The sequence below is a fragment of the Harpia harpyja genome, chromosome 13 (genome assembly GCF_026419915.1).
Source record: "Harpia harpyja isolate bHarHar1 chromosome 13, bHarHar1 primary haplotype, whole genome shotgun sequence".
NCBI classification, from domain to species: domain Eukaryota; kingdom Metazoa; phylum Chordata; class Aves; order Accipitriformes; family Accipitridae; genus Harpia; species Harpia harpyja.
The window spans coordinates 45,031,114-45,056,248 of record NC_068952.1 but is presented as its reverse complement, the minus strand read 5'-3'; the positions used below and the strand labels follow the sequence as shown (position 1 = coordinate 45,056,248).

Sequence of the window (25,135 nt, the reverse complement as noted above, 5' to 3'; positions counted from 1 at the left end):
TCCCCCCAAATCGGGTTGCTTAAACTGGGAGCGCTGGGATCCTCCCAGACCTGGACTCTCCCTTACTGGGACCACTGGGATTCCCACGTTCGCAGCACAGTCCAGCAGTCTCCAATAGCACCTGCTCACCCAGACCCACAAGGCACCCAAAGGTGGGGAGCACCACCCCTCCCATGTCCGAGAGGGGGGCGTCATAGCCCCACAGCGGGGGGGGGGGGGGTGGCACAACGGTGGGTAGAGAACAGGGTGTGGGAGGGTGGGTATCTCTTCCCAATTTGCAGCACTGAGGCCCCCAGGGATCAGCTCTGTGCCACAACCAGCAGCCCACGCCTGTTCACTCTGGACCCTACTGAGGACCTGGTATAGCCACAGTGCAGGGATCCTCATGCCCCACCCCAAGCACCCCCTCCTTCCTTCCCCACCAGCCCCACACACCACCCACCCCACGAAGGAGGAAGAGAAGGGGGCCGCTGTGGTTTAACTCATTTTATTTAGACTCATAAAGGTAACCGCGGCCCAGCTGGACCGTGCACATGGGGCTGAGACCCAGTAGAAACGCAGCAGTAAGTCAGGAGCGGGGTGGGATAGGGCGAGCTGCAGCAGGGCACGGTGCCCAGGCTGCCAAAGGAACGGTCAGTTGTTGAGAGGAGGGTTTATGAGAGCTGCCCACAGTCGGTAATGGTGATCTTCTTGCTTGTTTTGCCATCTTTGGAGCCACAGCGCTCCATGGCCTCCACCACATTCATCCCCTCCTTGACACGGCCAAAGACAACATGCTTGCCATCCAACCTGCAGGAGAAGCACCGGTCACGGTTGGCACCTGCCATGCCCGTGTGAGGATGTCGGCACCAGGCTTGGCGTGTCACCTCCCCACCAGGGTGGGTGCCAGGGACCCCCGAGCTTGCCCTCCTGCAGCCCCCGACTCACCATTCGGTCTTGGCAGTGCAGATGAAGAACTGGGAGCCATTCGTGTTGGGGCCGGCATTGGCCATGGACAGGATGCCAGGGCCTGTGTGCTTCAGGATGAAGTTCTCATCGGGGAACTTCTCCCCGTAGATGGATTTGCCGCCAGTGCCGTTGTGGCGCGTGAAGTCGCCACCCTGCGAAGAAGTGGCATTTCAGGTCACGGGCGCACGAAAAGACTCTGGAACCAGGCGCAACGGCCCTGCAGAGACTGTAGGCAGGAGGCAGAGCCGCCTTCCCACCCCAAATCTGCCAGCACCCAACTCTGAAACCCACGCAAGCGCCACCATCTCCTCACCCGCCCACCTCCCTGCTGCGGCGGAAGTGCCACACACCTGGCACATGAATCCAGGAATGATTCTGTGGAAGCAGGACCCCTTGTAGCCAAATCCCTTCTCGCCAGTGCTAAGGGCACGGAAGTTTTCTGCAAAGGAAGAGGAAAACCACGGTCAACAGCTCGTTTTGCCCAGAGTTAGGGAGCGCATTAGGGTTTGGCGCAGCCGCAGTGTGGCCACAGTGCTGCTTTACCAACCTGCTGTCTTGGGGACCTTGTCTGCAAACAGCTGTAAAGAGAAGAGAGGCTGTTAGTCAGGCTGGGGTGAAGACCGGCCATTGCCATCGCCCCCAGGAGCACCCCCAACCCCGGGGGGATGCCCCCTCCCTCACTACTCGGAGCCCAGGGACCCCCTCCAGGAGGCGGATCCCAGCAGTGCCTGTGGCTGCAGAGCACTCCCCACCTTAAGCTTTCATCTGGAGGCGTCTGGAAACTGAACTAACACACACAGCAGCCAAACGAGCTTAAATATGCCACACGTCTCATCAGCGGGGCAGACGCGCGTTCGTTCCGCAGGCTGGGATTAAATTAAAAACCTATTTGACTCGAGTCTTCCCAGTCAGAGTGCACACCACCTCCCAATTACTCCACGAGGATTTTGGGCGGCGAGCAGCCATCTGCACGGTGAGGCGCTGCCAGGCAGGGAATGCGCTCTGCGACAGCCGCAGCGCAGCGATTCCTGGAGCGCAGTCCCTGGCCGTGCCAGAGATGCTTCACAACCCTGGTTGCCCGCTTCACGGGGCGCTAAATGCTTTCCCTTAGCAGTGACAATCCTACAGCCATCGGCTTGCCGCCACTCTCGCTCCCCGCTGGCCTTCCGAGACCCGGGAGCACAACGGGCGCCCCAGAAGCATCTCCCGGGGGGAGTGGAAGGGACGCAGCTCGCTCCGATGCACCAGGCGACTCCGGGGGCTGCTACCGCCCGCCGAGGGGCAGCCCCGTTCGGGGGGGGACTGGGACAAAATGGCGGCGCAGGCAGCCGCGGCCCCGATCCCGCAGCAGGAGAAGCTACCACGGCCACCCCCCCGCACCGGTGTGGCGCGGGGCCTCCCCGGCGGCGAGGCCGGCGCTAACGGGCCCGGACTGCCCGCCGGCCGAGTGGCGGGACACGCGTTGCGGCGGTAGCGGGGCTCCCCACGGGCGGCGGCACGCCCTGGGCTGGCACCGCGCCGCATCCTCCGCCGCGCTCAGCCCGGGGCGGGGGCGGTGGGGCTGGGGGCTGCGCCGGCTCCTTTGTTCCCCCCCCCCGCCGCCGCCGGGGGAGCCACCCCCACGCCCCGGGGGGAGCCACGGCCACGTGGAGGCGGCGCGGGCCCCCCGCCGCCCCCCACCCCCGGCCGCGCAGGCGTAGTGCCCACCGCCCCTCCCCCCACAGCGGCCCCGCGCGCCCCAGCGAGGAAATGGCGGCAGCCCCCCTCTCCCTCAGCGCCGCCGCCGACACCCCCCCCCCCGCAGCCACCCCACCCCCCCCCCCCCACCTCGAAGGTGACGCGGCCCAGGGGTTCGCCGCTGGCGGCGATGTCGAAGAAGACGACGGGGTTGGCCATGGCGGGGCGGGAGCGGGGCGGCGACGGCGACTACTCCGAGCGGCGGGCGCGGCGCAGCAGAAGGAGAAGGGCTGCCCGCCGCCCTTTATATAGGGCCGGGAAGGGCCCGCCTCCCCCGCGGCGCCGGCCAACGGCCGCTGGGTTTGTGGCGGAGTGGCGGGGCGGACGACCAATCGGCAGCGCCGCGTTTGAAAGGGGGGGAAGAAAAAGAAGGCGGGGGTGGGGGGGCGCGCGGGTCTGGCGCTGGGCAGGGCGGGGCGCGCATGCGCGGTGCCTGCGGGATGGGGGGAGGCGGGGGGAGGGGGCCGGCGCGTGAGGCGGAGGGGGGGACGGCTCGTGTGGGGCCGGTGCGCCGGGCTGAGGCCGAGAGATGTGGGGCAGGGCCGGGCCGCGGTGCGGGGCAGCCTCAGGGCCGGAGGGTGGCAGCGGGGCTGGGCGGAGGTTAGCAGCAGCCCTGCGATCCGGGGCGTGCGGGTCCGGGAGCTGCGGCCTCTCTTTGGGGCGCCCTGCCCCATGCCGTGGGTCTAGAGCCGGGCCCGGGCAGCCCCACGCCGGAGCTGGGCCCCGCTCCCGCCTTGGAGAAGCCCCACAGAGACCCCCACACACACCCCCCAGCCCCGGGCAAGGCCACCCCCCGCCACGCTGTTCGGGGCCTGCCCTGCCCGCGGTTAATGATTGACGGCGGCGGGCACGGGTCACCGCCCGGCTTGGCCACAGCCGCCCCGGGGAGGGCGCGGGATCCCGCCAGCCACCCACCCGCGACCCCCGGCTCGGGGGGGCTGGGGGTGGGGGGCGTGGGGGCAGCCCCCCAGCCGGGTGACAAAGGAGCGAAGGCGGGGAGGAGACGCGGGGGGGAGGGGGGAGGGAGTGCGAACCCTGACCAGCGACGCGTGAGCCCCGCCGAAACGAAATCCTTTAATAGCGATAAGGAGACGGTACAGGGAGCTCGACGGCAGGGGGGGGCGAGCCCCGCACCCCCCCAGCCGGGCGCGTATGTTACAAGGGGAAGCAGCGTATGCACATTTATACAGGGGGCACGGGCCAGCCCCGCAGCGACGCACTTGCCTTTAAATACGGGGGGGGGGGGGGGGGGGGGCAGTAGTGTTTCTACACTATGTACAGCCTTGTGCTTATGGCGGGGGCCGAGCCCATCCGTCTGTCCATCCCATCGCGTCCCTTCAGGGGGAGCCCCCTTGTTGCAGGGGCGGGGGTCCCGGCTCTGCAGCAGGCAGGGGCATGGCAGCGCTGCACCCCCCGGCCCCGTGATGGAGTAGGGGGGTTCGGGGGGGGGGGGGGTTCGGATGGCTCAGTTGTTCTCGAAGAGGGAGAGGAGGTCATCGTTGCTGCTGCTGGGGAGGTCGGGGGGGCCCAGGTAGGAGAGCAGCTCGTCGGGGTTCGTCAGCTCAGGCAGGAGCTGGGGGCGGCAGCGTGTGACGACCGGCCCCCCCCCCAGCTCCTCCCCACCCACCCCACAGCGGCCGGGGTCCCGAACCAGCAGCCGGAGCCCCAGCCGCCCCCCCGGGGGTACTCACGTCGAGGGCAGGCTCTGACCCGTCACCCGTCCCGGCCATGCCGGGCGCAGGGGGGAAGGCGAGGTCGGCGGCATGTGCTGGGCCGGGGGGTCCCAGGGGCGGCCGTGCCGGCGCGCTCCGGTGGTGCAGGGGCTGTGCCGGCTGGCTGCCCGGGGGGGCGTTGTGCAGCCCCGGTTGCACCGGGGTGTGGGATGGCTCCATCCGCCCCGGTGGGGGCAGCTGTGGGGGGAGAGCGCAGCGGTGAGACGCTCCCTCCACCGGGATCCCCCTGGTCCCCCCACGGGGAGATGTGGGGGCTGGGGGGGAGGCCCCCACCCACAGCCCAGCTGACCTGTGCAGGGAGAGGGGGTGCGGGGGGCTTCTCGGGGACCAGGAGGCTGCCGGGGATGTCGGACTGGTAAGAGATGGGGGGCGGTCCCGGCGTGAAGTCGCTCAGCGTCGGCGTGCCAGGGGCGCCGGGGGGGGGGAATGGCTCTGCGAAGCCCCCGGGTCCCGGAAAGCTGGAACCTGTGAGAGGAAAGGAGGTGGTTGGGTGGGGGGGGGGGGTCAACGACATGGACAGGGCCTGTCCCTGTCCCCCACGGGTCCTCCCATACCCGAGGCGCCATAGTCGGCAGCGGCACCCGCCGGTGGTGGCGGCAGTGCCGGGGAAGGGCGAGGAGCCAGGCCCCAGGGCCGCAATCATCTCCATGATGTTGGGCAGCACCATGTGCGTAGGACTGAGGGTCCGGCACCGCTTCAGCGCCGGCCCCTCCGGCTCCTCCTTGACGTGGATGTCGGGTTTGACCGGGACGGGTTTCCAGCTGCAGGTCGGGTCGATGGTGATCTCCTCATGCTCCGAGCTGGGGGTGGCAGTATAGCAGAGGGGGCGGGTTGGCTGCACAGCCCCCTGGGAGTAACACAGTGCCGGCCAGGGACAGACAGAACAGGCACACTTACTTCTGGATGTAGATCAGGATGCCCAGCATATACTGGTCCACCTCCAGCCCCTCCAGCAGGGCCGTCTTACTGCAGGCAGGGAGAGGCAGAGTGAGGGCAGGGTGAGGGCAGGGTGAGGGCAGGGAACCCACCCCTGCCCCCCGCAGGCAGGGAAACCGAGGCACAGCCCTGCTGGACCCCACTCACTTGCAGACAGGACACCGCCATGTCCCCCTCTCACAGTTGAGCTGCAGGTAGGACTCCAGGTCGAAGCACTGTGGGGGAGAGCGGTGGCTGAGCCGGCAAGGGGGACACACGGGGTGGGGGACACACGGGGTGGGGGACACCCCCAGCCCCCGGCCACCACCACCCCTACCTGTATGTGCCGGCAGTCATGGCCCCTGGCCGGGAGCTGAATCCTCCGGAAGGTGATGGGGCACTTGAGGGACACCTTGATGGCCGTCTGCTCCACGCCGTCCTCGCCGTTGGGCCCCGGGGTCCCCGGGATGGTCCCGCTGCTGAAGTTGCGCTTGACTGGGGGGGGGGGGGGGGGGGGGGGGGTGAGGGGCACAGAAGTTCAGAATGGGGACGCCGGGATGGGGGTGGCACCGTGGTGGCGTCTGGGCATGGTGCCCCATTACCCCCACCATGCTGCAGCCCCCCATCCCCCAGGACCCAGCAGGCCGGGGGTGCCGGCCGCGGCGCTCACTTTTGGTGATGCAGTGCTCGGCAGGCAGCAGGCGCTTCTTAATGAGACCCTGCAGCACTGAGCGCACCGAGGGCCGGTGCACCAGCTGCAGGACGAAGAGGTGGGACTGTGGAGAGACAGGGAGGGGCTAAGCCACAGCCCCAGCCACTGCCCCCACCCCACCACCACCACCCCAGGACCCTCCCGGTGACTCACGCAGCAGCAGGCGGTGACGGTGATCTGGATGGTGTTTCTGCCGGGCTGGCAGACGTGCTTCAGGTAGAGCGGTTTGTGGGAGGTCTTGTTGTCGCCGCGCTCGATGGTGAGCGGCGTGGCGTTGACGCTCACCTGCACGGAGGCCGGCCAGTTGGTGTTCATCTGCCGGTCCTCGTGGTGGTAGCACTTGAACTGCAGCTCCAGGTCAGGCCTGGCGGGGCGGGCAGGGGTGTGGGCAGGGGTGCGGGTAGGGGCTGGGCCCACACGCGAGCCACTGCGCCAGGTACCACCGTGCCGTGCCATACAGCACCATGCTGTGCCAAGCCACGCCGCGTACCACTGCGCCATACGGCACCATAACAAACCGCACGTAGGTACCACCGCAGCGCACAGCACCGTGCCGTGCCGTGCCATGCCAAGCCACATCACGTACCACCGTGCCATACAGCACCATGCGGTGCCAAGCCATGGCCCTGTACCACCACGCATCCAGCACCATGCCGTGCTGAGCCGTGACACGGTACGGCACTGCGCCAAGCCACGCCATGCCACATACTGCCACGGCGCACTGCGCTGTGCTGCGACAACCCACGCTGCACAGCACGACTCCGTGCCGTACTGCACTGTGCCGCGCCACACCGTGCAGCGCCACGCCAAGCAGCACCGTACGACGCCGTGCCATGCGGCCCCCTGCCCCCCCCGCCGCCCCCACCTCATCATGAGGGTCTTGTAGACAGAGTCGCGCAGCTGGAAGACGTGGTTGCTGACGGCCAGGTTGTGCTGCAGGCGGAAGGGCTCCAGCACCACGCCGTCCCGCACCGGGAAGGTCAGCCGCAGCTCCTCCCCGGGGGCCGGCCCTGCCGGGGACGCCGTCAGCAGGGACCCCTGCGCCCCGGCCGCGCCCCGGCAAGCCCAACCCACTGCTTAAGAACCCACCCTGCAGGAAGCCCCGCCCCCACAAGGAGACCCCTCCCACTCCAGGGCACCCCACCCCACGAGGATGCTCCTCCCACTAGACAGCCCCACCCCTATGCCAGAAGCCCCACCCACTACAGAGAGCCACACCCCATCCATGCAGGAAGCCCCTCCCCCCGGAGGCCCCTCCCCTCCAGTACCCCTCCATAGGCAAGCCCCTCCCACTCGAGGAGGCCCCAGCCTTACAGCAGAAGCTCCTCCCACCAAAGCCACCGCTCCTCTGGTTGAAGCCCCCCCCACCACTCACAGTCCTGCCCCCTTCACAGGAAGCTCCTCCCACTGCCTCAACCTCCCCTCTCATTGGGCAGTGCCTTTGAACCCCCCCAGCCGCCGTGAAACCTTGGCAGTGACCACGCCCCCTTTGCTGAAGCCCCTCCCTTTTCCTTAGCTACCTCCCCACAGCGCCCTGCCCTTTAAAGGGGCAATGGCCACCAGGCTGCCAGCAGCGCGCCCCACACTGGGGCCCTGGGGCATGGAAAGGGGGGGTGTCTCTGCGATGTGCCCCCCGGCCCCGGCAGCCCCCCCACCACGCCGGGAGCACCTACCCGAGGGCGACGGGTGCAGGGAGGTGACACTAGGCTTCATGTCCGGCAGGAAGGGAGACTTGACGTCCTGACCCGGGGACGCGTAGGGGGGGATGCCGCTGCCCGGCGTCATGGGCGGCGTGGGGTTCCCGGCCAGCGGCGAGCTGGGGTACCCCGGCAGCGACCGGCCCGGCTGCGGAGGCACCGCGCACCCTCAGCGCCCAGCCAGGCCAGCATTGCGCCCCACCCCACCCGGTGCCGGGACTCACCCCGTTGACGGCTGCCTGGCTGTAGGTGCCGAAGCCGGTGCTCTGCCCGTTGAACTGGTCAGCCGGCTGCAGGAGGAGGAATGTTGCCAGGGGCTGGCACCAGGGGATGGCAGACACCCGGCCCCCCCCCACCCCGTACCCACTGTCCGCCCACGGTACCTTGTAATAGGGTCCGGAGTTGCCCGAGGTGGAGAGGTACTGGCCCATGCCCTGCTGCAGCCTGTGGCCAGGGTAGGAGGGGGACGGAGCGGAGGGCTGGGGGGCGCTGGGGGCATACTGGGCACTGGCCGGAGCGTACTGCCCGCCCTGGAGGTACTGCTGCGCCGGGTATCCCTGTGGGGCCGGGGGGGGGTCAGCACTAGCAGGGGAAGAGGGTCCCGGCACACCGCAGTCCCCACCGGTGCAGATGCTCACCTCGTTAGAGTACGCCCGCTTGAGGCCCTGGCGGGGGAGCTGCTGGCTCGGAGGGGGGCCAGGGTAGGCATGCTGGGGCATCCGCTGCCCACCGTACAGGGGGCCGGCGCCGGGCGCCCGCGCAGGGCTCATGCTCACAGGGGAGACGCCGGAGGGAGCCATGACACCCGCCATGCCAGCCGGGCTCAGGCCGGTTGGGCCGCGGGGTCCGGCATGGGGCAGGAACTGGCTGCTGAAGGGCTGCCCTGCACCCATCTGCAGCGGGGAGAGAGGGGGATCACGGCGGGGCAGGAGCGGCCGCCGGCTCCTCGGCTCTGCCGCGGCTGGGCTCTTACCGTGCCGTACTGGCTCAGCTCCTGGCTCTGCTTCTCTTGCAGTGCTGCCACTGTCGCCGTAGCCGTGGCCGTGGCTGTGGCAGCGGCAGCAGCCACGGCAGCGGCAGCAGCCGCCTGGGTGAAGTCGGCGGGGGGCCGGCCCGCATGCGAGGGGAGCCCCATCCCACCGGGTGCGCCGGGGCTGCCGGCGTAGCTGGAGAACAGAGAGGCGGAGCAGGGGCGTGCAGTAGCCCCTCGGCGGGACGCACCCCAGGACGGGGGGGGGTGTCTTACCTGGCGGCGAAGCCTGGCCCGCCGGGGTAGGCACTGCGGCTATAGACGCCTGGCTGCACGTAGCCTTTCCCGGGCGCTCCCTCGGCAAAGGGCTGCTGCGGCAGGAACGGCGGCGAGCTTATGCCCGAGCTGGTGCCGGCCATGCCGGGCAGCAGCGGGGTGCTGGAGCTGCTCCCCCCGGGGCCCATGGGGCTGCCGAAAACCTGGGAGCGGGGGCAGCATGTCAGGCAGGGCGCAGCTGTGCCCGTTTGCAGGGGGGTCGCCGGGGTGGGGGACGAGGATGCTGCGGGTACCTGGCTCTGGGAGGTGTTGCTGACACCCCAGACGGTGGTTACCACGGAGAGGGATCCCGCCGGCTGATTGGTGCTCGGTTGCCAAGGAACAGCCTCGTATGCAAATGAACCATCACTAGAAAGAAAAACAAATTAATTAAGACGAAGGACAGAGGCCACGGGCCTGGGTAGCCGGGTGCAGCCCCGGGGTGCCGAGGCTCACCCGTGGGGCGTGGGCGGCAGGGAGGGTTTCATGGGGTTCATGGAGTTCATCGGCGGCGGGCGGGTGCAGGCTGGGTCCTCCGAGGCCGCGGCGGGCGCTGCGGGACAGCGTCACCGTCACCGGGGCTGCGGGAGGCAGAGGAGACGGCGGGTGAGGGGGCAGCCATCCCCCGGGGAGGGGACCGGGGACCCCGGCTGGGCCGAGGCCGGGGATGGGGGGAGGCCCGGAGCCCGCGCAGCCCCCGCCCGGCCTCCGGCACTGGGACTTGGCGTCCTGCCCGGGCCTGGCACGGGGAGCCGGCCGGCACGCGCCCGCCCCCACCGTGGGGTGGGGAGGGGGGAGAGGGGGGAGGGTCCGTGGTCCCTCAGGAAGCGCCCCCCCCGGCCCCCAAAAAATCCCCGCGGGCACAGACCACAGACACACACACACACACGGTCCCCCCCGCCCGCTCGCCCGCCCCGGGGCCGCGGGCATTCCCCCACGGCCGCGGGTGGGGGGGAACCGTGGGGACTTTCCGGGGCGAGACCGGGAGGGCGGGGAGGACGCGGCCCCCCACCCCGGCATCTCCCCCCGCACCCGGCCGAGAGCCGCCCGGGGTATTTCCAGCCCGGGCCGGCAGCGGGGGCCCGCGGGGTCACCCCGGCGCTTTCGGTTCCCTCCGGCCCCGCGCGGGGGGCGGCAGGGACGTAGCCGCCACGGGGAGGAGCGGCACGGGGGACTGCACCCGCGCCGAGCCGGGCCTGCCCCGGCCCCCTCGGGAGGTGCCACCAGCCCCGGGCACCCACCGCCCCCCCCCCTTCCCCCTTCCCCCTTCCCGGCCGCGGGCCCCGGTGGCACCGCAGGGACAGGCCCCGGGGCCGGGCCGGGCCGGCCGCCCGCCCCCCGCATTGCCATGGCAACCGCCCCCGCCGCCCCCGGGAACGGCGCGCGGGGTGGGGTGGGGGGCCCGCGGGGCCATTTTCAGCCGCGGCGCGGGGCTGCGCGCAGGGACCCGCCCGGCGCGGCGCTGCCCGTCCCTGCCCGCCCCGGCGCTGCCCGCACTCACCGTCGCAAGCGGCCCAAAATGGCCCTGACGGCGCCGGGCACGCGCGGCTGCGCGGAAGCTGCGCGGGATTTTCAGCCCGCGCGCGGCCCCAGCTCCATGGCGGCGGCGGCGGCGGCGGCGCGGGGGGGGGGACGGACGGGGCGGGGCGCGCGGGGGCGGGGCGGGGCGCGCGGGGCCGAGCCGGGCCGGGCCGGGCCGAGCCGAGCCGAACCGGGCCGGGCCGAGCCGAGCCGAGCGCGCGCCGCCGCCACCGCCGCCGCCGCGCACAATGGGGCCGCGAGCTCATCAGTATGCACGGGCCGCCCTGCCCCGCCCCGCCCCGCCAGGCGCGGGCAGCCGAGCACCGAGCGGGAGAATGAAGCCGGGGCGGGGGGGGCGAGTGTGCGGCAGTGCTGGGGTGGGGGGGTACGAAGGGCTGTGCGTGTGCGAGGGGGCGCGCGTGACACGGTGCGGGGGGGGCGGTCGTGTGCGACCGAGCGTGCGACAACCAGCGCGTGAGCAGGTGCGACGCGTTGCGTGACTGCGCCCGCAGGGGCGGGGGGGGGTGGGGGGTGTGACAGGCGTGTGTGACAGCAGGGGCGGGGCCGAGGACTGCGCGCGCGCCTGCGCGACCACCTGCCAGGGACACGATGCGCGACCGGGTGTGCGACAGCACGACACAGCGGCGGGGGCGTGCACCGCCCCCCCCCTCCCCCCGAGAGGCTGCACACGCGTGTGCAAGCACCCGTGGGGGGCGGGGGCGGGCGGAGTGCGTGCGGCCACCCCGCCGGGCGAAGGCCCCGGGGGTGACAGGTGCCGGTGAACACGCGCCCCGGCCGGGGGTCACCCCCCCGCACCCCCCAGGAGAGGACACGGCGCCCAGCACCGGCCCAGCGGCTGCGGGGGCTCGGGGGCGGGGGGTGGCAGGCAGAGTGGGAGGGAAACCACCCCATGTGTGCTGTGGAACGTGGAGGAGCAGGGGTGTGTGTCTCAGGCGGGGGGGCAGCATCCCCAGAGCTGCCCGGGTCCCGCGTGGCCAGCCCGTCTCCCGAGAGAGGCAGTGGCTGCAGGGGCAAGTGCAAGACCAGCGTGGGAGCAGCTGGGAGGGGGCTGGACCCACTGCACTGGACCCCCGCAGAACAGCACCCCATGGCCCAGCCACTCCTGGGGGGGGGGGGGGGCAGCTCCCGGCCCCTCTCGCCCACCGGGGCGGCCGCACCAACGCTGGCCCCGGCCCAAGCCAGACAAGGACTCCAGGTGCCAGCATGGGGTTTTACAAGGTCTGTAGTTAAGGAAGGAGGGGGGAGGCGAGCGAGGGACAGACAGATGGACAGACAGACGGACGGGAGCATGCTGCCGCCGCCGGGCTGGCACTTAGGCCAGGTCCTTGAAGGCGTCGAGGTTGAAGGCCGTATCGAGGAGCCGCTGCAGCTCCGTCAGGTGGGTTTTCTTGTTGCCGGTAGCAGGGGCAGCTGCCGGCTCTCGCCCTGCATACCTGCGGGGGAGAAGGTGGGGGGTGAGGGGGGGGTCTGCACCCCACGGAGCCCCCCCCCAGCATCACGGCGACCCCCCAAGTCCCTACCACACGGGCTTGGCGCGGTCGATGGTGGTGCGGAGCCGGGGTTTGACGTAGTCGTAGTAGCCCTGGTTCTTGTGCTCCTCCTGGCACCATACCAGCTCAGCAGCCGGGTACTTCTCCGCTTCCTGCTGGAGGAGGTCGAAGGGGAACGGGGAGAGCTGCGGGGGACACAGAACGGCGTCACGGGGGCCACAACACCCCAAGCCCATGGGCTCGGAGGCGACCCGGACCCCGCTCACCTGCTCCACCCTGGTGATGGCCACGTCGGCCTCCATCTGCCGAGCCTTGCGCTCACGGGTCAGGTCGTAGTAGACCTTGCCAGTGCAGAACAGCACCCGCTTCACCTGCTCGGGGCTCTGGGCCGCCGGGCCGCCGTCGGGGATGACGCGGAGGAAGTGGGTGCCTGCCAAGGGAGAGGACGGCACCATCACCCGCAGCAGCCCCAGGCACCGCGCCGGGAGCTGCCTGCACCCGCATCCCATGCCAGCCCCTCCTGGGACCCCAGCCTGGGCAGGCAAACCCGAGAGGCAGAGCCAGACCAGCCGGTACCGGGTCCGGCTCCCAGTACAAACCATCACGGCTCTGTGGGACTCAGGGCTGCCAAACCCCGTCCGCGCCGCTCTGGCGGGAAGTGGCTGCTGATGGAGGAAGCGCCATGGCAAAGCCCAGAAAGCTGAGCCACGTCTCTCCAGGGTGCCACTCGGCACTAATGAGGGGTGGCTCCAATTTGCCGGGTAGATGGTTGTGGCCGGCGCACCCCGGCCACGGCGGGGACGAACATGCCGCCTCCTCGGCGCTGGAGGGGAGCAGGGAGGGAGGAAGGCAGCCCGCGTGCCATGCCGGCACAGAGCTCCCCCCACGGGCTATCTGCGATGCCCCGATGCCGGTGGCGTCAGCCTCACTCAGCCACTCTTTGGCATGGGGATGCTGCTGCCAGGCGGACTTTACCCGAGGAGGCCGGCTCCGGCCCTTCACCCTTCATCCCACAGAGCGGCACAGAGGGGAAAACAGACGCCTCCACGCTGCTCATACCTGGCAGCATGTCATCAAAGCTGGAGCGGGCTTCGGGGTGGCGCAGCAGCGACTTCGGAGTGAAGATTATCAGCTGGAGGGGGGAAGAAGAGGCAGAGCAAGGCAGTCAGCCTCACCAAAAACACCTCCCCTGCAAGCAAAGGCCGGAGGACCGACCCGCCCCTCCTGCCTGCCCTCCCCTGCCCGAGCACGGGAGAAGCCACAGGAAATTTGCTCCTCGCTCGGCTGCCACGCTCTGCCAGATTGGGCACTGGTTTCCAACAGCACCGGCTTTCCCAGTCCGGATTTCCCCTGGGGAACAGGCTGAGGTGCTGCCAGGGACCTGCCTGCCCCACGGCTGGAACTGAAGACAAGCAGCTGGACCGGGTTATTTCCCGATGCCCGCCGGCCCCAATGTCTCTGACCTCCCCGCAGAGTGCACGAAGGGGTTGCAGCCACCCCAGCCTGCACGAGCCAGCCGGCAGCACGTCATGTACCAAACCAGCCCTGAGCACCAAGAGGTCCTTGGCCCAGGCAGAGGCAAACTGCCTGTGTTTGCTGCCGAGGTGCAAGAACAAGCCCGCCCAGAGTCCCGTCCCCAGGCTTGGCAGGGGCGCGGGGCTGCCCAGCCTTGGCACCTTGCCGGGCACGGAGCTGCCGGCACTGACCGGTTTGCGGAAGGGCAGGAGGATCTGGCGCCGGAGGACGTGGAAGAAGTTGGCCGGAGTGGAGCAGTTCACGACAATCCAGTTGCAGTCATAGAGCTGGCGCACGTCGAAGTCGTCCAGTTTCTGCCTCGGCGAGCATGGTCAAGGGGATTTCAAGAAACACAAGGTGCCCCTTGGCCTCGCAGCTCCGGCAGCGGGGAGGAGAGTGGCACCCAGCCCTCCCTCCCTCCTCTCCCCCTCCAGAGCACATGGAGACCCACAGAGACCTGGGAGAGGCTGCAGGCCTGCGCCCGCCCCCCCGCCTTGGAGCAGCCAGCAACCCCCTCCCACGCCACGTTCGGGGCCACCTCTGCCTCATGTTGTGCAGCAGCCCCAGGGGCAGTGGAGGAGCAGCCTGGGCACTGGGTTCAGCCCCCTACCCCAAACCCTCCCAGCTGCAGCACGAGCCCAGGGCATCACATGCCTCCTGCTACCAGCTCCACGACACCCGCTCCGACCGCGCTGCGCTGAGCCCACACGGGTGTTATTGCCCCCCTCCCCATTTCAAAGCAGCAGTTGGATCCAGGACACAGGAGAGCCGGGCTGAGCTCAGCGCGGCTGCCACTCACGGGGAAGACGTCGGGATCATCGTTGCACATCTGCAAGAATCGCTCCGGGCGGGCGGAGGAGTGTTCGGGACCCTGTGGGGACCAAGCAGGGGGGAGGGTGAGTGGGGGACAAGGCTGGCGCGAGAAGCCCGTGCTGGGCACTGCTACGCCACGAGCAGTGCCACCTGCTGCTGCTGCCCTCAGCTTTGCTTCTGGTGCAGTCCAGGCAATGGGCACCCCGGGGTGCCCACGAGCTTGGGGGTCCTTACCATGCCCTCCATGCCGTGGGGAAGGAGCAGGACGATGCCGTTCTGCCTGACCCACTTGGCCTGCCCGGGACAGATGAACTGGTCGATTATGCACTGAGCGGTGTTGTGGAAGTCCCCGAATTGGGCTTCCCAAAGCACCAGGGCGTTGGGGCTGGCCATGGCGAAGCCCAGCTCAAATCCTGAGGGATGGGAAAGAAGCGAGGGGGTTATCCTCCCAGAGTGGCCTCACCCCCAGGCGGCAGGCGCAGACCTCTTCACTCACCAAGGACGCCGTACTCCGACAGAGAGCTGTTGCAGACGGTGTAAGGAGCCTGGTTGGGCCAGAGGTGGTTCATGGGGATACAGGTCCTCTTGTCCACGTTCTGATCATGCAGGACATGGTGGCGATGGCTGGAAGAGGGGAAAGCGTTACTCCATCGTCACCCTTCAGCTCCCTTCTGGAAAGGCTGGAATCACCTTTACAGCCACCAAAAGCACGGCTTTACCTGAATGTCCCCCTCTCAACATCCTGGCCACTCAGGCGGATGTGGATGCCCTCTTTGAGCAGGGAGCCGAACGCCATGTACTCTGCCAGGGCCCAGTCCACCGTCCGGTTCTTCACCATCTCCCCGCGGGTTTTCAGAATACGGCTTAAACCTGCCGGGACAGAAGCCGGTTCGTAGCTGGCGTGGGAGGGAGCTCCAGCGACACCGTGTTTGTCCCACAACCTGCCCACGAACTCATAGACTGCAAATGCCCGGGGGCAGAGGAACGGATCCACCTCTGCCGAAAGGATGAACCAGGGACGAGGAATCAGGACTGCAGGGAAGGATCAGCTCCGAAGAAGAGCTACTCCTCGGTTCACTTCCCTTAACCACAGCTCCCTCATGAAGTAATTCTCACAGACTCACGGAAGGGTTTGGGTTGGAAGGGACCTTCAGAGGTCACCTAGTCCCACCCCCCCCCCCATCAGCAGGGACATCTTTCACTAGATCAGGTTGCTCAAAGCCCCCTCCAACCTGACTCTGAACACTTCTAATGATGGGGCATTCACAGATTCTCTGGACAACCTCTTCCAGTGTCTCACCACCCTCAGCGTAAACCATTTCTTCCCGATGTCCAATCTAAACCTACCCTCTTTCACTTTAAAACCGTTGCCCCTTGTCCTGTCACTACAGGCCCTGGGAAAAAGTCTCTCTGCGCCTTTCTCAGAAGTCCCCATCATATACTGAAAGGCTGCAGTTAAGGTCCCCCCGGAGCCTTCTCTTCTCCAGATGGAACACCCCCAACTCTCTCAGCCTTTCTGCACAGGAGAGGTCTTCCAGCCCTGGGATCATTTTTGTGGCCTCCTCTGGGCCCGCTCCAACAGGTCCGTGTCTTTCTCGCGCTGGGGACCCCAGAGCTGGATGCAGTGCTTCAGGTGGGGTCTCAGGAGAGCGGAGGAGAGGGGGAGAATCCCTTCCCTCGACCTGCTGGCTGCACATATCAGAGCACTGTAACAGGTCCCTTCCTTCCAGGCCACATTCCAGCTCTATCCCACATCTTCTCTAGAACAAACATCCAGTCTGCATAGCTTCCACAAGCTCCTACCTCCATGGATAGTGAAATCCTCCACCGGCACTGAGCTGGCCACTTGACCGATGTGCGTCAAGTCCTCTTCGTTCAGACCGGTGGAAGGGCAGGTCATGCTCCGGGGTTGGCCATCCAGAGTGAAGAAACCTGTAGGAGGAGGAGCAGTCCACCGTGTTGTGGGAGCGATGCCCGGCTCCGTGTGAAGAGCTCAGGTCACGGACACCCTCAAGCAAGGGTGGGGATGCCAGGAGCAGAGAGCACCACCCCACCTCCCCACCAGGCTGTTTTACTGGAAAATAGCCACTACGGCTCTAGAGAAGCCAGGCTCTTTGCTAGGGACCTCCAAAACATCGCTGACGAATTACCAGGCCAGGGTGAGTCCAGCCAGTGCTTGATGTGCAAGATCTTTTCATCTTTGGATCTCGCGTGGGCCTCCTCACAGATCTTATCGTACTTGGCAATTTCCTCCTAAAAGGCAGAACCAGGAGGAGGAAAAGCATTAGCAAAGGGGTCTCCAAACAAGGGTGCCGAGCCTGGGGATCTCAGGGTGAGCTTGCAAGGGGGGAGCTGGAGGGCACAGCTGCTCCCCACAGCAGGGGAGCCCCAGGGCCACGCAGCTCAGCCTTAGAGAGCAGAGCTGCTGCTGGAGGCCCCTGTCCCCCAGGCGACAGCTCTGCTGCCGTCCGAAGCAACAACTCGCATTCAACCCTAAAGATGCTGCGAAGTGGTACCAGGGCAAGGAAGAGCTGGCAGAGCTGCTGCCGCGCTTGCTGCCAGGGCAGCAGCCGGGGTGGGGGACCTGCCCCGGATACCCCCAGGCCACAGCAAGCCCGAGTGCTGCAGAGCCCGACTCTCCCATGGGTCCCTGCCATGCCACAGTGGCCCAGTGCCGTACGGCCTGTGCTGCACTGATCACAGGGCAATCCTTGAACTATACGTTCCTGTGCTGTTCAGAGCTGGCACAGTCCAAGGACGAGCCTCGGCTCCTAACCCTGTCACTGCCAGGTGTGCAGCTCTCGCCCAACCCTAGCACAGCTCTGCCACCTTTAGGTGACAAGCACAAGCAGAGACGGGCCCCATCACATCGTTCACACCCAGGTCTGAACCAAACAAGTAGTTTTCCCCAGAGATGCTGCCCACAGTTTTCCTCCCAGGCCCCAGGGGACAGTACCTCATACTCCAGCTGATTTACCACCCCCTGTGAAATCAGCAGCTCTGCGTATTTCTGCAGCACCGGCTTCTGTTTCCGGATCTGTTTGTACATCAGGGGTTGCGTGAACATGGGTTCATCCATCTCATTGTGACCATTGCGCCTGTAACAAACCTGTTGGGAAGGGAAAGAGCCTTTGAAAGCAGCTGCTTGCAACCCGCAGCTCCAAAAGCAGTTGGAGGTACCTGGGTCTCTCTGCTAGGAAGGGTCCAAAACAGCCCAGGAGAGACCCAAGCGTGCCCTCCCCAATGCTGGCAGCGAGGGTAGGCTCCATACAGAGAGAGTGTCACCTCTCCAAGTGCTATTACAGCCTCAGTGCCTTGCTTTACACCGCCTCCTCCCTCCCCTCATGTCAAAAGGGCCAGACAAGCCCTGAAGAGAAACCTCAGCTTTCAGAAAGTACACCCCGAGAGGTATCGGTGAGCGTCCACAGCAGAGCCACAGCTTTAGGATAAAGCCTCATGCCACGCATCTTACCAAATCCACCACCACATCCTTATGGAAGGTGCTTCGCCACTCTGCTGCCACATTGCACACGTAGACAACAGCCTCCGGGTCATCCGCGTTGACGTGGAAAATGGGTGCGTTCACCACACGAGCAACATCGGTCGGGTACGGGGAGGAGCGGGCCATCCGGGGGTCTGTTGTGAAGCCAATCTGTAGCGGGTGAGAGGGAACAGGACCAGCACAGTGGTAAAGATTTGGAAAGCGGTACACGCAGCTTCAAGGGCAGCTCAGCTGCTGCAGCTGAGCTGGGCGTTCCCCCACAGCTGCGCTGCTCGGTCATAGCACAACCTGCCTGCCTCCTGCGCCCCAGGCGCTGTAGCCCATCCCGGTCCCTGCGCCTAAGCCGTCATCCCTCTGCACCCGCAGGGATGGGCTGGTTCCAGTGAAATGTCTCTGGTTTATGCAGGGGCAGAACGGAGCAGCCCTGCATGATCTCACATGCCAAGCATCAGTTTGCACCACCTCTGCGCCAGGCTGGATTCAAAAGCTGCTACCATTGAGCAGCTGGGTATAAAGTACCCCCTGCTAACCTCAGGATTATGGCTTATGCCAGGAACATTGGCTGGGAAACAGCTACTGCCTGCTGCCAGCTACCATCCAGACCTGAGCCTGCAGAGGCTGGTCTGCAAGGGACCCCCGTGGACACAGGAGATTTGCTCCTCACCTGGTTGTTCACCACGACGTGGACGGTGCCGTGGGTGGTGTAGGATGGCAGGTCGCTCAAGTGGAACGTCTCATACACAATGCCCTGCCCTGCGAAAGCGGCATCTCCATGCAGGAGGATGGACATCACCTGGGAGACGTGAAGCCACGGTGGTCAGCAGGGGCTCTGCAGGGATGGCGGGCAGGGGCAGCCACCAGGAAAGGGCCCAAGTCTTATCCCCATGAGCCTTCAGCGTCCCAGAAAGGACGGAGAGCAGCTCATCAACACATCCGATGCTTTCTCAGGGGATCGGAGCAGAGCCGGCCACGGCTGGCACAACCACCAGGGAGAAGGTTGTGGCCGGCAGTTCTCTCCCCGCACAAGGGCAGCACACTCATGGCGCCTCGACTGGCCAGCGGGATGACACCTGGCACACAGCGGGTGGGAGGCAAGTCCCATTCCCAAACGCATACATCTCAAAGCAAAGCCTTTTTCTTAACCGGGGGAAGATGAGAAAAATGCCCCTTTCCCCCACGCTTTCACCCCAGACCACCTTCGGGCAGGAGACGGGCTGGGAGCTCGCTCCAGCTTCAGTGATGTTATTTTGCTATCGTACCCAGGGGCTGGCTGAGGACGCCGCCTGTCAGACGAGGACAGAGTTTGTCTATTTATATCCAGCCCTTGCAGTGTAGGAGGAAGGGAAGCACTTTTGATCTCACCCTTCCAATTCTTGGTGTTGGAGACAGGTCTGCGATGAATCAGACCGCAAATAAACCCCCGCCGCAGCCTGTTCCCCGCCTGCTATCCCACCTGGGTGCAGAGAGCTGCCTCCTGCTGCCAGCTCCAGCTTTCCCAGCCCCAGAAATCATTGTCCCTGGTCATATTGAGATCCTTCAGCTTGAGGCTCCTACTGCTGAGCCCCCTGAGCTGTGATGCTTGGGTTAGCTTACCAGAGCATCCTTCATTTCCCTGCTTTCCAACCAGGGGTTTGGGTGTCTGCCGCTCCCCACAGCCCGGCTAAGCCGGGCATTCAGAGATGGAGGAAGCAGCAATGGGAGCCCGGGGTGGGTGAGCTCCTACCGAAGTTATCCCCAAAGACAGCAGGGAAGGATGGGGGAGCAAAGTCAGGGTAATAGCAGTGTGACAGAAGGGGAAGGGCACAGCAAACAAAAACGAGCTGGATTTCTTCACTTTCCCACTAGCCTGCCTCCCACCAAACCCTGTCCAGCCCAGGCCACTTCACTGTAGGCTTCTCAGCACCACTCACCTTCTTCCCTTCCGTGTCCCCGCAGTAAAACTGCTCCGCTTTAGTCTTGCCTTGAACAACGGGATCAGCCGCCTCCAAGTGAGAAGGATTTGCCACCAAGGAAAGGGTGATGTTCCTGTCAGTGACGCGGTTAATCCGGCGGTGGTACATTCCCAGGTGGTACTTCACATCACCGGAGCCCTGATGGATGGGAGAGGAGAGTCACCCCCAGGAATGCGAGCAGCTTTTGGGGCATGGAAGGAGACTTGAGGCAGGGCAGCGTTGACCCCAAGGGCTGGAAGAAGGGAGCGTTTTCTGGAGGGACTGGCAGAAAGCAGCAGGCACTCGCTTTAGGAGCTGACCTGGCAGCCAGCAAAGCCAAAGCAGCCAGTTCCAGGTGCCAAACCGCCAACAAACCTCAGGTATGCATCAAGCCCATCTAGGTAAGGTTCTTGGTGCAGGGGAAGAATCAAGTGTGTTGGGTTTGGGGAAGACACTGGAAAACAGGTAATGCTCATCCGAACTCTGACTGCGCTGCGGCAGTACAGCCATCCCTGGCACCCCTTAAGACATGCCGCAGCTCCCAGTCGGGGCATCTCGACGCCCCAGGCTGCTGCTTGCTCACCTCGAAACCCCACCTGAAGGGCATGGCAGGATAAAGCCAGCCCAGCCCAGCTCTCCAAAAGCCAAATCACCCCAGCTTATGATGCCGGAAGCTTTGGAGCACGATTGCGTCGCAGTGACAGAGCCTGTGGCACAAGTGATTTGAGCCTCGGGGCTTTTGGAGCTGCTTTAGGGCCCCGTATGGGGACCAGGGGCTGCTGCAAGGGTACAAGCCAACCTCTGTTCCTGGCCGCCTTCCCCTCACCTCGTCATTCACCCCAAGGCTGCTTTACGCCCATGGAGACCCGCTGACCGACCAGCCTGCGCTGGAGACACTGGCAGCGGCCAGGGCACACGTCACCCCCAGGACAGGCAAGGACAGACCAACACCGGCATCGACACGAAGGCTTCAGTCGCACGGGTGCGCGTGCGACGTGGAAATCCTTGCAATGCCGACGCCACAGAGTGACAGCGCATGCAGTGGCACAATCCGGCTCACGCTGCATGGCCACGGCCTTCGGGGACCGCATAGGGACAGGCAACAGCAACCTGCTACAGGCAGAGGAGGAGACTCGCCTCATCAGCAGCTTCCAGCTTGGAGTCGAACTGGCAGAAGATCTGCTCCAGCTCTTTCCTGATCACATTGGCGAGAACATTCAGGCGTCCCCTGCAAAAGCAAGACCGTTGTTGGTAGCCAGCAGTGCCAGCTGGGCATCGAGTGCCGACGGTGACCTGCTATTCCCCCCCGTCACGCAGAGGCGGTGCAACAACCCCACACCTCCTGCGACAGCTGTAGGGTCACCCGGGGAGGGGGGTCCCAAGGAGACTGCAGACCTCAGCCTGGGGATGGACTGGCCGCCACTGCATCCCGACAGCTGCCCCAGAGCAGGCAGGCCGAATCCTGCTCTGGGATTCCAGCTCTGTCACTCGAGCCACGACCCCTCTCCAGATGAATTTACAAACGAGCTGAAGCTGAAAACACCACAATGAGTGCATAGCAGCCAAGGCCTGAGCTCTCCAGCTAAGGTGCCCTACCAGCCAAGACCAGTTAGATGATGGCAAAAACCAGTGTGCCCTCCAGCACCGAACCCCAGCAGCATCCCCCTCCTCCGCGCCCCAAGCACCGCCGTGGAGAGAGGCAGGGTTACCTGTGGGGCATCCCCATGATAACATAATCCACTCCCTTCTCACTCGACTTATCAATGATGGTCTTTAAGGCTGGGATCAGGACTTCACAGCCCTCCAGACCAAAACGCTTCTCCGAAGACCACTTCCGATGGAGAAACTCCTCAAACCTGGAAGGCAAAGGGAGAGAGGGATCAGTGCCAGGGCTACAGCTGCGGGCAGAAACCAGAGAAAGGACGGAGACCGCAGTGAGGGAGCCACAGCACCAAGTGATGTGCAAGCAGGCATCACGCAGCAGCCTGACAGCCTTCCCAGTCACCCCCGTACCCTCCCGCAGAGCCCAGCTGGCCGCTCCCCCACCCCATCACTGTGCTGCACTTAAACCTTATTTTTAGACCTTTTCTTTCAGGATCATCCACGTTTTCAGGCTCTTTGCCAGCACCTGAGCCTGCCAGCCTGGCAGCTCACTGGCGTCACCCTGATGATTAAGCGGACCGCGACAGATGACGTCAAGATGTGACTCAGGTGGTGACCGTGTCACGCCGGCTGGGAGCAAACCACCCCTGGCAGCAAGGGAAGATAAGGAGGTGGTGAACAGCCCCCTGGGGTACCTGGTAGAGCGGACCAGCCTGGCCAGCAGCGTGCGTTTCTCTTCGCTGGTGAACTGCATGATGCCCGGGGTCTCAAACTTCTGCCGGATCCACTGGCACTGCTCCAGGTCGTTGATAAACATGAACTCCACGCCGATGTGCTGGCAGTACGCCATCTGCCCCGACGGGAGAAGAAGGGCTGTGAGACAACAGCCAGGGCTTTAGCACCTCCTCACCCCCCGCAGAGACGGGCACGTGTGGCATTGTATCGGACCACGAGGCCAAGGACTCTTTCATTTCCCTCTTTAACCTTTCAGCAAGACAAAGAGCCCTCCTGCACCAGTGGAGACACAAACCCTCCTGTCTGGCGGCCACACCACGCTGCCTGAACACGGACAAGTGCTGCCTGCGATGGCAGCCTGGGGGGGGACCCGTGAGCAGTGCCTGGCAGCCAGCACCACGCCAGCCCCATTTTGGGAGCCTGGTTTGACCTGTCTTCCCAGGAAAGCGGACGCCACGGGGGACATCCCAGGATGCTGCGGGGCAGCTCGGACGCTGCACATGACCCAGCATCAAAATGTTTAATTTCCTTTCCCCGAGGAGCCCAGGATCAGACCCTCGAGTCCTTTACATCCACCTCGAAGGCAAGATTTTCCCTCTTGGTGGCATCAGCTGTGACCAGGTCCACAACCCTGCTTCGTATGGCGGGGACAACCTTCCCCAACAAATAAGGAGCCTCTTCTTGCAGCTTATCTCAAATGTCAGCGCAGCTTTGCTTCTCCCAAGGTCAACCTGTCTCGGCAGAGACCATCTGAGCAAGCCTGCAGCTTGCCTGGGAGCCGTCTGCACTCTCAGGCAGAGCAGGGTATGAAATTTGGCAGGAAAGGGGAACCGGCTGCAAGAGCTGGAAGCTGCAGCCCCAGGTTGGAGCTGCTCCTGCACCAAGACCCTCCACGCAGGGCAGCAGCACTACTGCAGTGCACAGAGCGGGTATCGCCTGCCTCCAGCCCACTCCTGTGCTCTCCCAGCACCATCTGCCACTTTAAACTGGAAAACATAGCTGGAGACGTTTCCAAAAATGTAATATTTAGTTGCCTGGGGTTTGCTCCACCTTGGGTAGACCAAACGCATTGCCCCAACGCAGCATGAAGCTGGAGGTGATCAGGCATGAGCAGATAACACGGGGCAGCTGCTACGAGTGGGGCAAGCACCGAGGAGCAGCTGCCAACCTGAAAAGCTTAAAATCTGCCGGCTGGCCCAGGCTGTGGGAAGCAGCAGGGCCCAGGACCTTCAAAAAAGCAACTGCTCTGCCCCCACCCCGGGCTGCAAACAGGTCTCTCGCAGCCCTCCCTGCCCTCCTCACCTCCAGGCGACGGATGATTTCCCGGAGCGGAAGAGCCGATTCATTTCCACCGATGAAAGTGGTTGTGGGCAAGTGGAAGACCTTGTCGAGGTCAGATTCGTCCAGCCCATAAAAGCCTGCAGGATTTTTCATGGGTGGGACAAGCGAAAGCAAGAGAGAGAAGGAAGGAAGAGGGGCGGGGGAGACACCGTCACGCAGGGACCGGGTGCATTTGGGAGAGGTGGGGAAGGGACAAAAAAAAGCAGCATAAAACCAAAAATAAGCATAAAGGAGGTTTATATGGATAAAACCCAAGCCGTAATTAAACAAAAAGACATTAAGCACAGAACAACAAGGTTATTATGAAAGGTAACGCAGGAAACAAAACACAAAGCAATATATATACGCATGTAAATCGGCAATTAAAATCCAGGGTGAGAGTCAGGAAGTTTGTAGCCCCAAGAACGCAAAAAATACAACGCAAATTGTAACAGAGGGTAGAGAAAAGACACAGGAATTGAGGAGTCACCGAGCACAACGGAGGTGTCACCACACAGTGGGAATTAAAAATGAAGAGTCAACGCGGAGAAGGAAATGGTTAAAGCAGACAAACCCCAAAGAGGGAGAGAAAGAGAAGCAAGAGAGAAAACGGCATCAGGGCTCTGCGATGGACTCTCCTGAATAGCTCAGCCCGGGATTGGGGCAGCCAGCTGGCCCCTCGGGGGTTTTGCTGCCCAGATACCCCCTCGGCCCAATTAACAGCCTTTTAATTAGGGGTTTAGCTTAGCTCTGCTCAACAAACCCCCTCCTTTTTGGTGCTGGCACCTCGTGGTTCATAGGTGGCTCCCACAAATGGCACGAGGGGCTGCAGGGAGCTGGGCTGTGCCTGGAGAAGGTGCTAAGCAGGGCTCAGAGCCGAAGGTCAGGTTTTAGAGCTGCAGATGAGCCCTGGCACCGCCTGCTGCTGTTACGGAGTCGGCAAGTCCCCGCCAGGGCCCGCAGCAGCTCCGCGGTACCCCAAAGCCATCGGAGGTGCCTCAGCGCCCGCTGAAGCTCATGGTTTTCTTTGGGGAGACCGAGGCACAGAGGAGGAGGTACAATGAACTTGCTGAACTGATGCAGCAAGGCAGAAGCAGAGCCAGGAAGGGGACTGGGAAGTCCCAAGACCCTTTTGAAGCAGCAGCTTGGCTGGAAGGAGGGCGGACGAGCGGAGCTGCCTGCTATCAGCCCAGAGCCCTAACACCTCCCTCGGGCCCCTGTTTGTCCCCCCCAAACTCCCAACAGAGCCAGGTTTCAAGGTGTCTTCTAACCCAGGGCAGGAGCCACAGAGGAGGCAGAGTTACCACTGCTCCTCCCAGCTCCCTCCAAACCAGTCCAACGCCCCAGGTGGGGTCTCTTTTAGGGAAGGTACGGGGGATGCCACCCCCTAAACGCTGCAGGGCAGCGTAATCCACCTTCCTGTGGGCCAAAAATTTGCCCTTCCAGAGCTGGCCCTCCTTGAACTTCATTTTAAAAGAGTCTATCCCTTGCACTCTGGTCAGGAATAGAGGATGAGCTGGAGACGGGGCTGGCCACGGCTCATCCCTGTGCAGCCTTGAGAACGGTGCTTGCCAGAGGCTAGGAACACCCACATCAAGACCAGAGCGGAGGTTTTCCTGGTTGCCACTGCCATCCGTGCCCTCCTCTGCCTACATCAC

General features: G+C 64.9%; 3 protein-coding genes across 8 annotated transcripts in view; all 3 read right to left on the bottom strand.

The window, feature by feature from the left end:
* Positions 1-471: 471 nt before the first annotated feature.
* PPIA (peptidylprolyl isomerase A) lies at positions 472-2,932 on the bottom strand. The gene is made up of 5 exons (XM_052806596.1): positions 2,776-2,932; positions 1,496-1,526; positions 1,299-1,387; positions 928-1,100; positions 472-789 (listed from the first exon to the last, which is right to left on the bottom strand). Exons 1-5 carry the CDS (start codon positions 2,842-2,844, stop codon positions 654-656), a joined length of 498 nt encoding a protein of 165 aa, XP_052662556.1. The 5' UTR covers positions 2,845-2,932; the 3' UTR covers positions 472-653.
* An 822-nt stretch (positions 2,933-3,754) lies between these two features.
* Positions 3,755-10,642, bottom strand: ZMIZ2 (zinc finger MIZ-type containing 2). Its single transcript, XM_052806436.1, is given in 20 exon segments — positions 3,755-4,258; positions 4,377-4,595; positions 4,708-4,883; positions 4,973-5,024; positions 5,026-5,218; positions 5,316-5,384; positions 5,502-5,569; positions 5,671-5,828; positions 6,004-6,109; positions 6,199-6,409; positions 6,911-7,055; positions 7,719-7,890; positions 7,967-8,032; positions 8,126-8,299; positions 8,381-8,635; positions 8,716-8,908; positions 8,989-9,191; positions 9,282-9,396; positions 9,484-9,608; positions 10,529-10,642. Coding segments are annotated over 19 exon segments (2,733 nt in total). The 5' UTR covers positions 9,534-9,608; positions 10,529-10,642; the 3' UTR covers positions 3,755-4,150.
* Positions 10,643-11,773: 1,131 nt separating this feature from the next.
* The window catches only part of OGDH (oxoglutarate dehydrogenase), a 35,726-nt gene continuing 22,364 nt past the window's right edge, over positions 11,774-25,135 (bottom strand). For all 6 annotated transcript variants that reach the window (XM_052806235.1, XM_052806237.1, XM_052806234.1 and 3 more), the window contains 19 exons: positions 23,460-23,575; positions 22,118-22,272; positions 21,530-21,676; positions 20,958-21,048; positions 19,800-19,979; positions 18,554-18,682; positions 17,860-18,039; positions 17,344-17,496; positions 16,538-16,640; positions 16,191-16,319; positions 15,107-15,257; positions 14,884-15,011; positions 14,622-14,800; positions 14,374-14,445; positions 13,766-13,888; positions 13,119-13,191; positions 12,326-12,489; positions 12,090-12,244; positions 11,774-12,002 (listed from right to left, as the gene is read on the bottom strand). In XM_052806235.1, the coding sequence (XP_052662195.1) occupies positions 11,882-12,002; positions 12,090-12,244; positions 12,326-12,489; positions 13,119-13,191; positions 13,766-13,888; positions 14,374-14,445; positions 14,622-14,800; positions 14,884-15,011; positions 15,107-15,257; positions 16,191-16,319; positions 16,538-16,640; positions 17,344-17,496; positions 17,860-18,039; positions 18,554-18,682; positions 19,800-19,979; positions 20,958-21,048; positions 21,530-21,676; positions 22,118-22,272; positions 23,460-23,575 (2,549 nt within the window). In that variant the 3' untranslated portion in view covers positions 11,774-11,881. The remainder of the gene's footprint in view (positions 12,003-12,089; positions 12,245-12,325; positions 12,490-13,118; positions 13,192-13,765; positions 13,889-14,373; positions 14,446-14,621; positions 14,801-14,883; positions 15,012-15,106; positions 15,258-16,190; positions 16,320-16,537; positions 16,641-17,343; positions 17,497-17,859; positions 18,040-18,553; positions 18,683-19,799; positions 19,980-20,957; positions 21,049-21,529; positions 21,677-22,117; positions 22,273-23,459; positions 23,576-25,135) is intronic.

Bases quoted from the DNA above. Each gene is read 5' to 3' on its own strand.
- PPIA (XM_052806596.1), bottom strand. From the start codon at position 2,844: ATGGCCAACCCCGTCGTCTTCTTCGACATCGCCGCCAGCGGCGAACCC. The intron at 1,527-2,775 runs GTGGGGGGGGGG...TTCTCTTTACAG, and splicing joins TGGGCCGCGTCACCTTCGAG to CTGTTTGCAGACAAGGTCCC. The intron at 790-927 runs GTGAGTCGGGGG...CTTCTCCTGCAG, and splicing joins TGCACTGCCAAGACCGAATG to GTTGGATGGCAAGCATGTTG.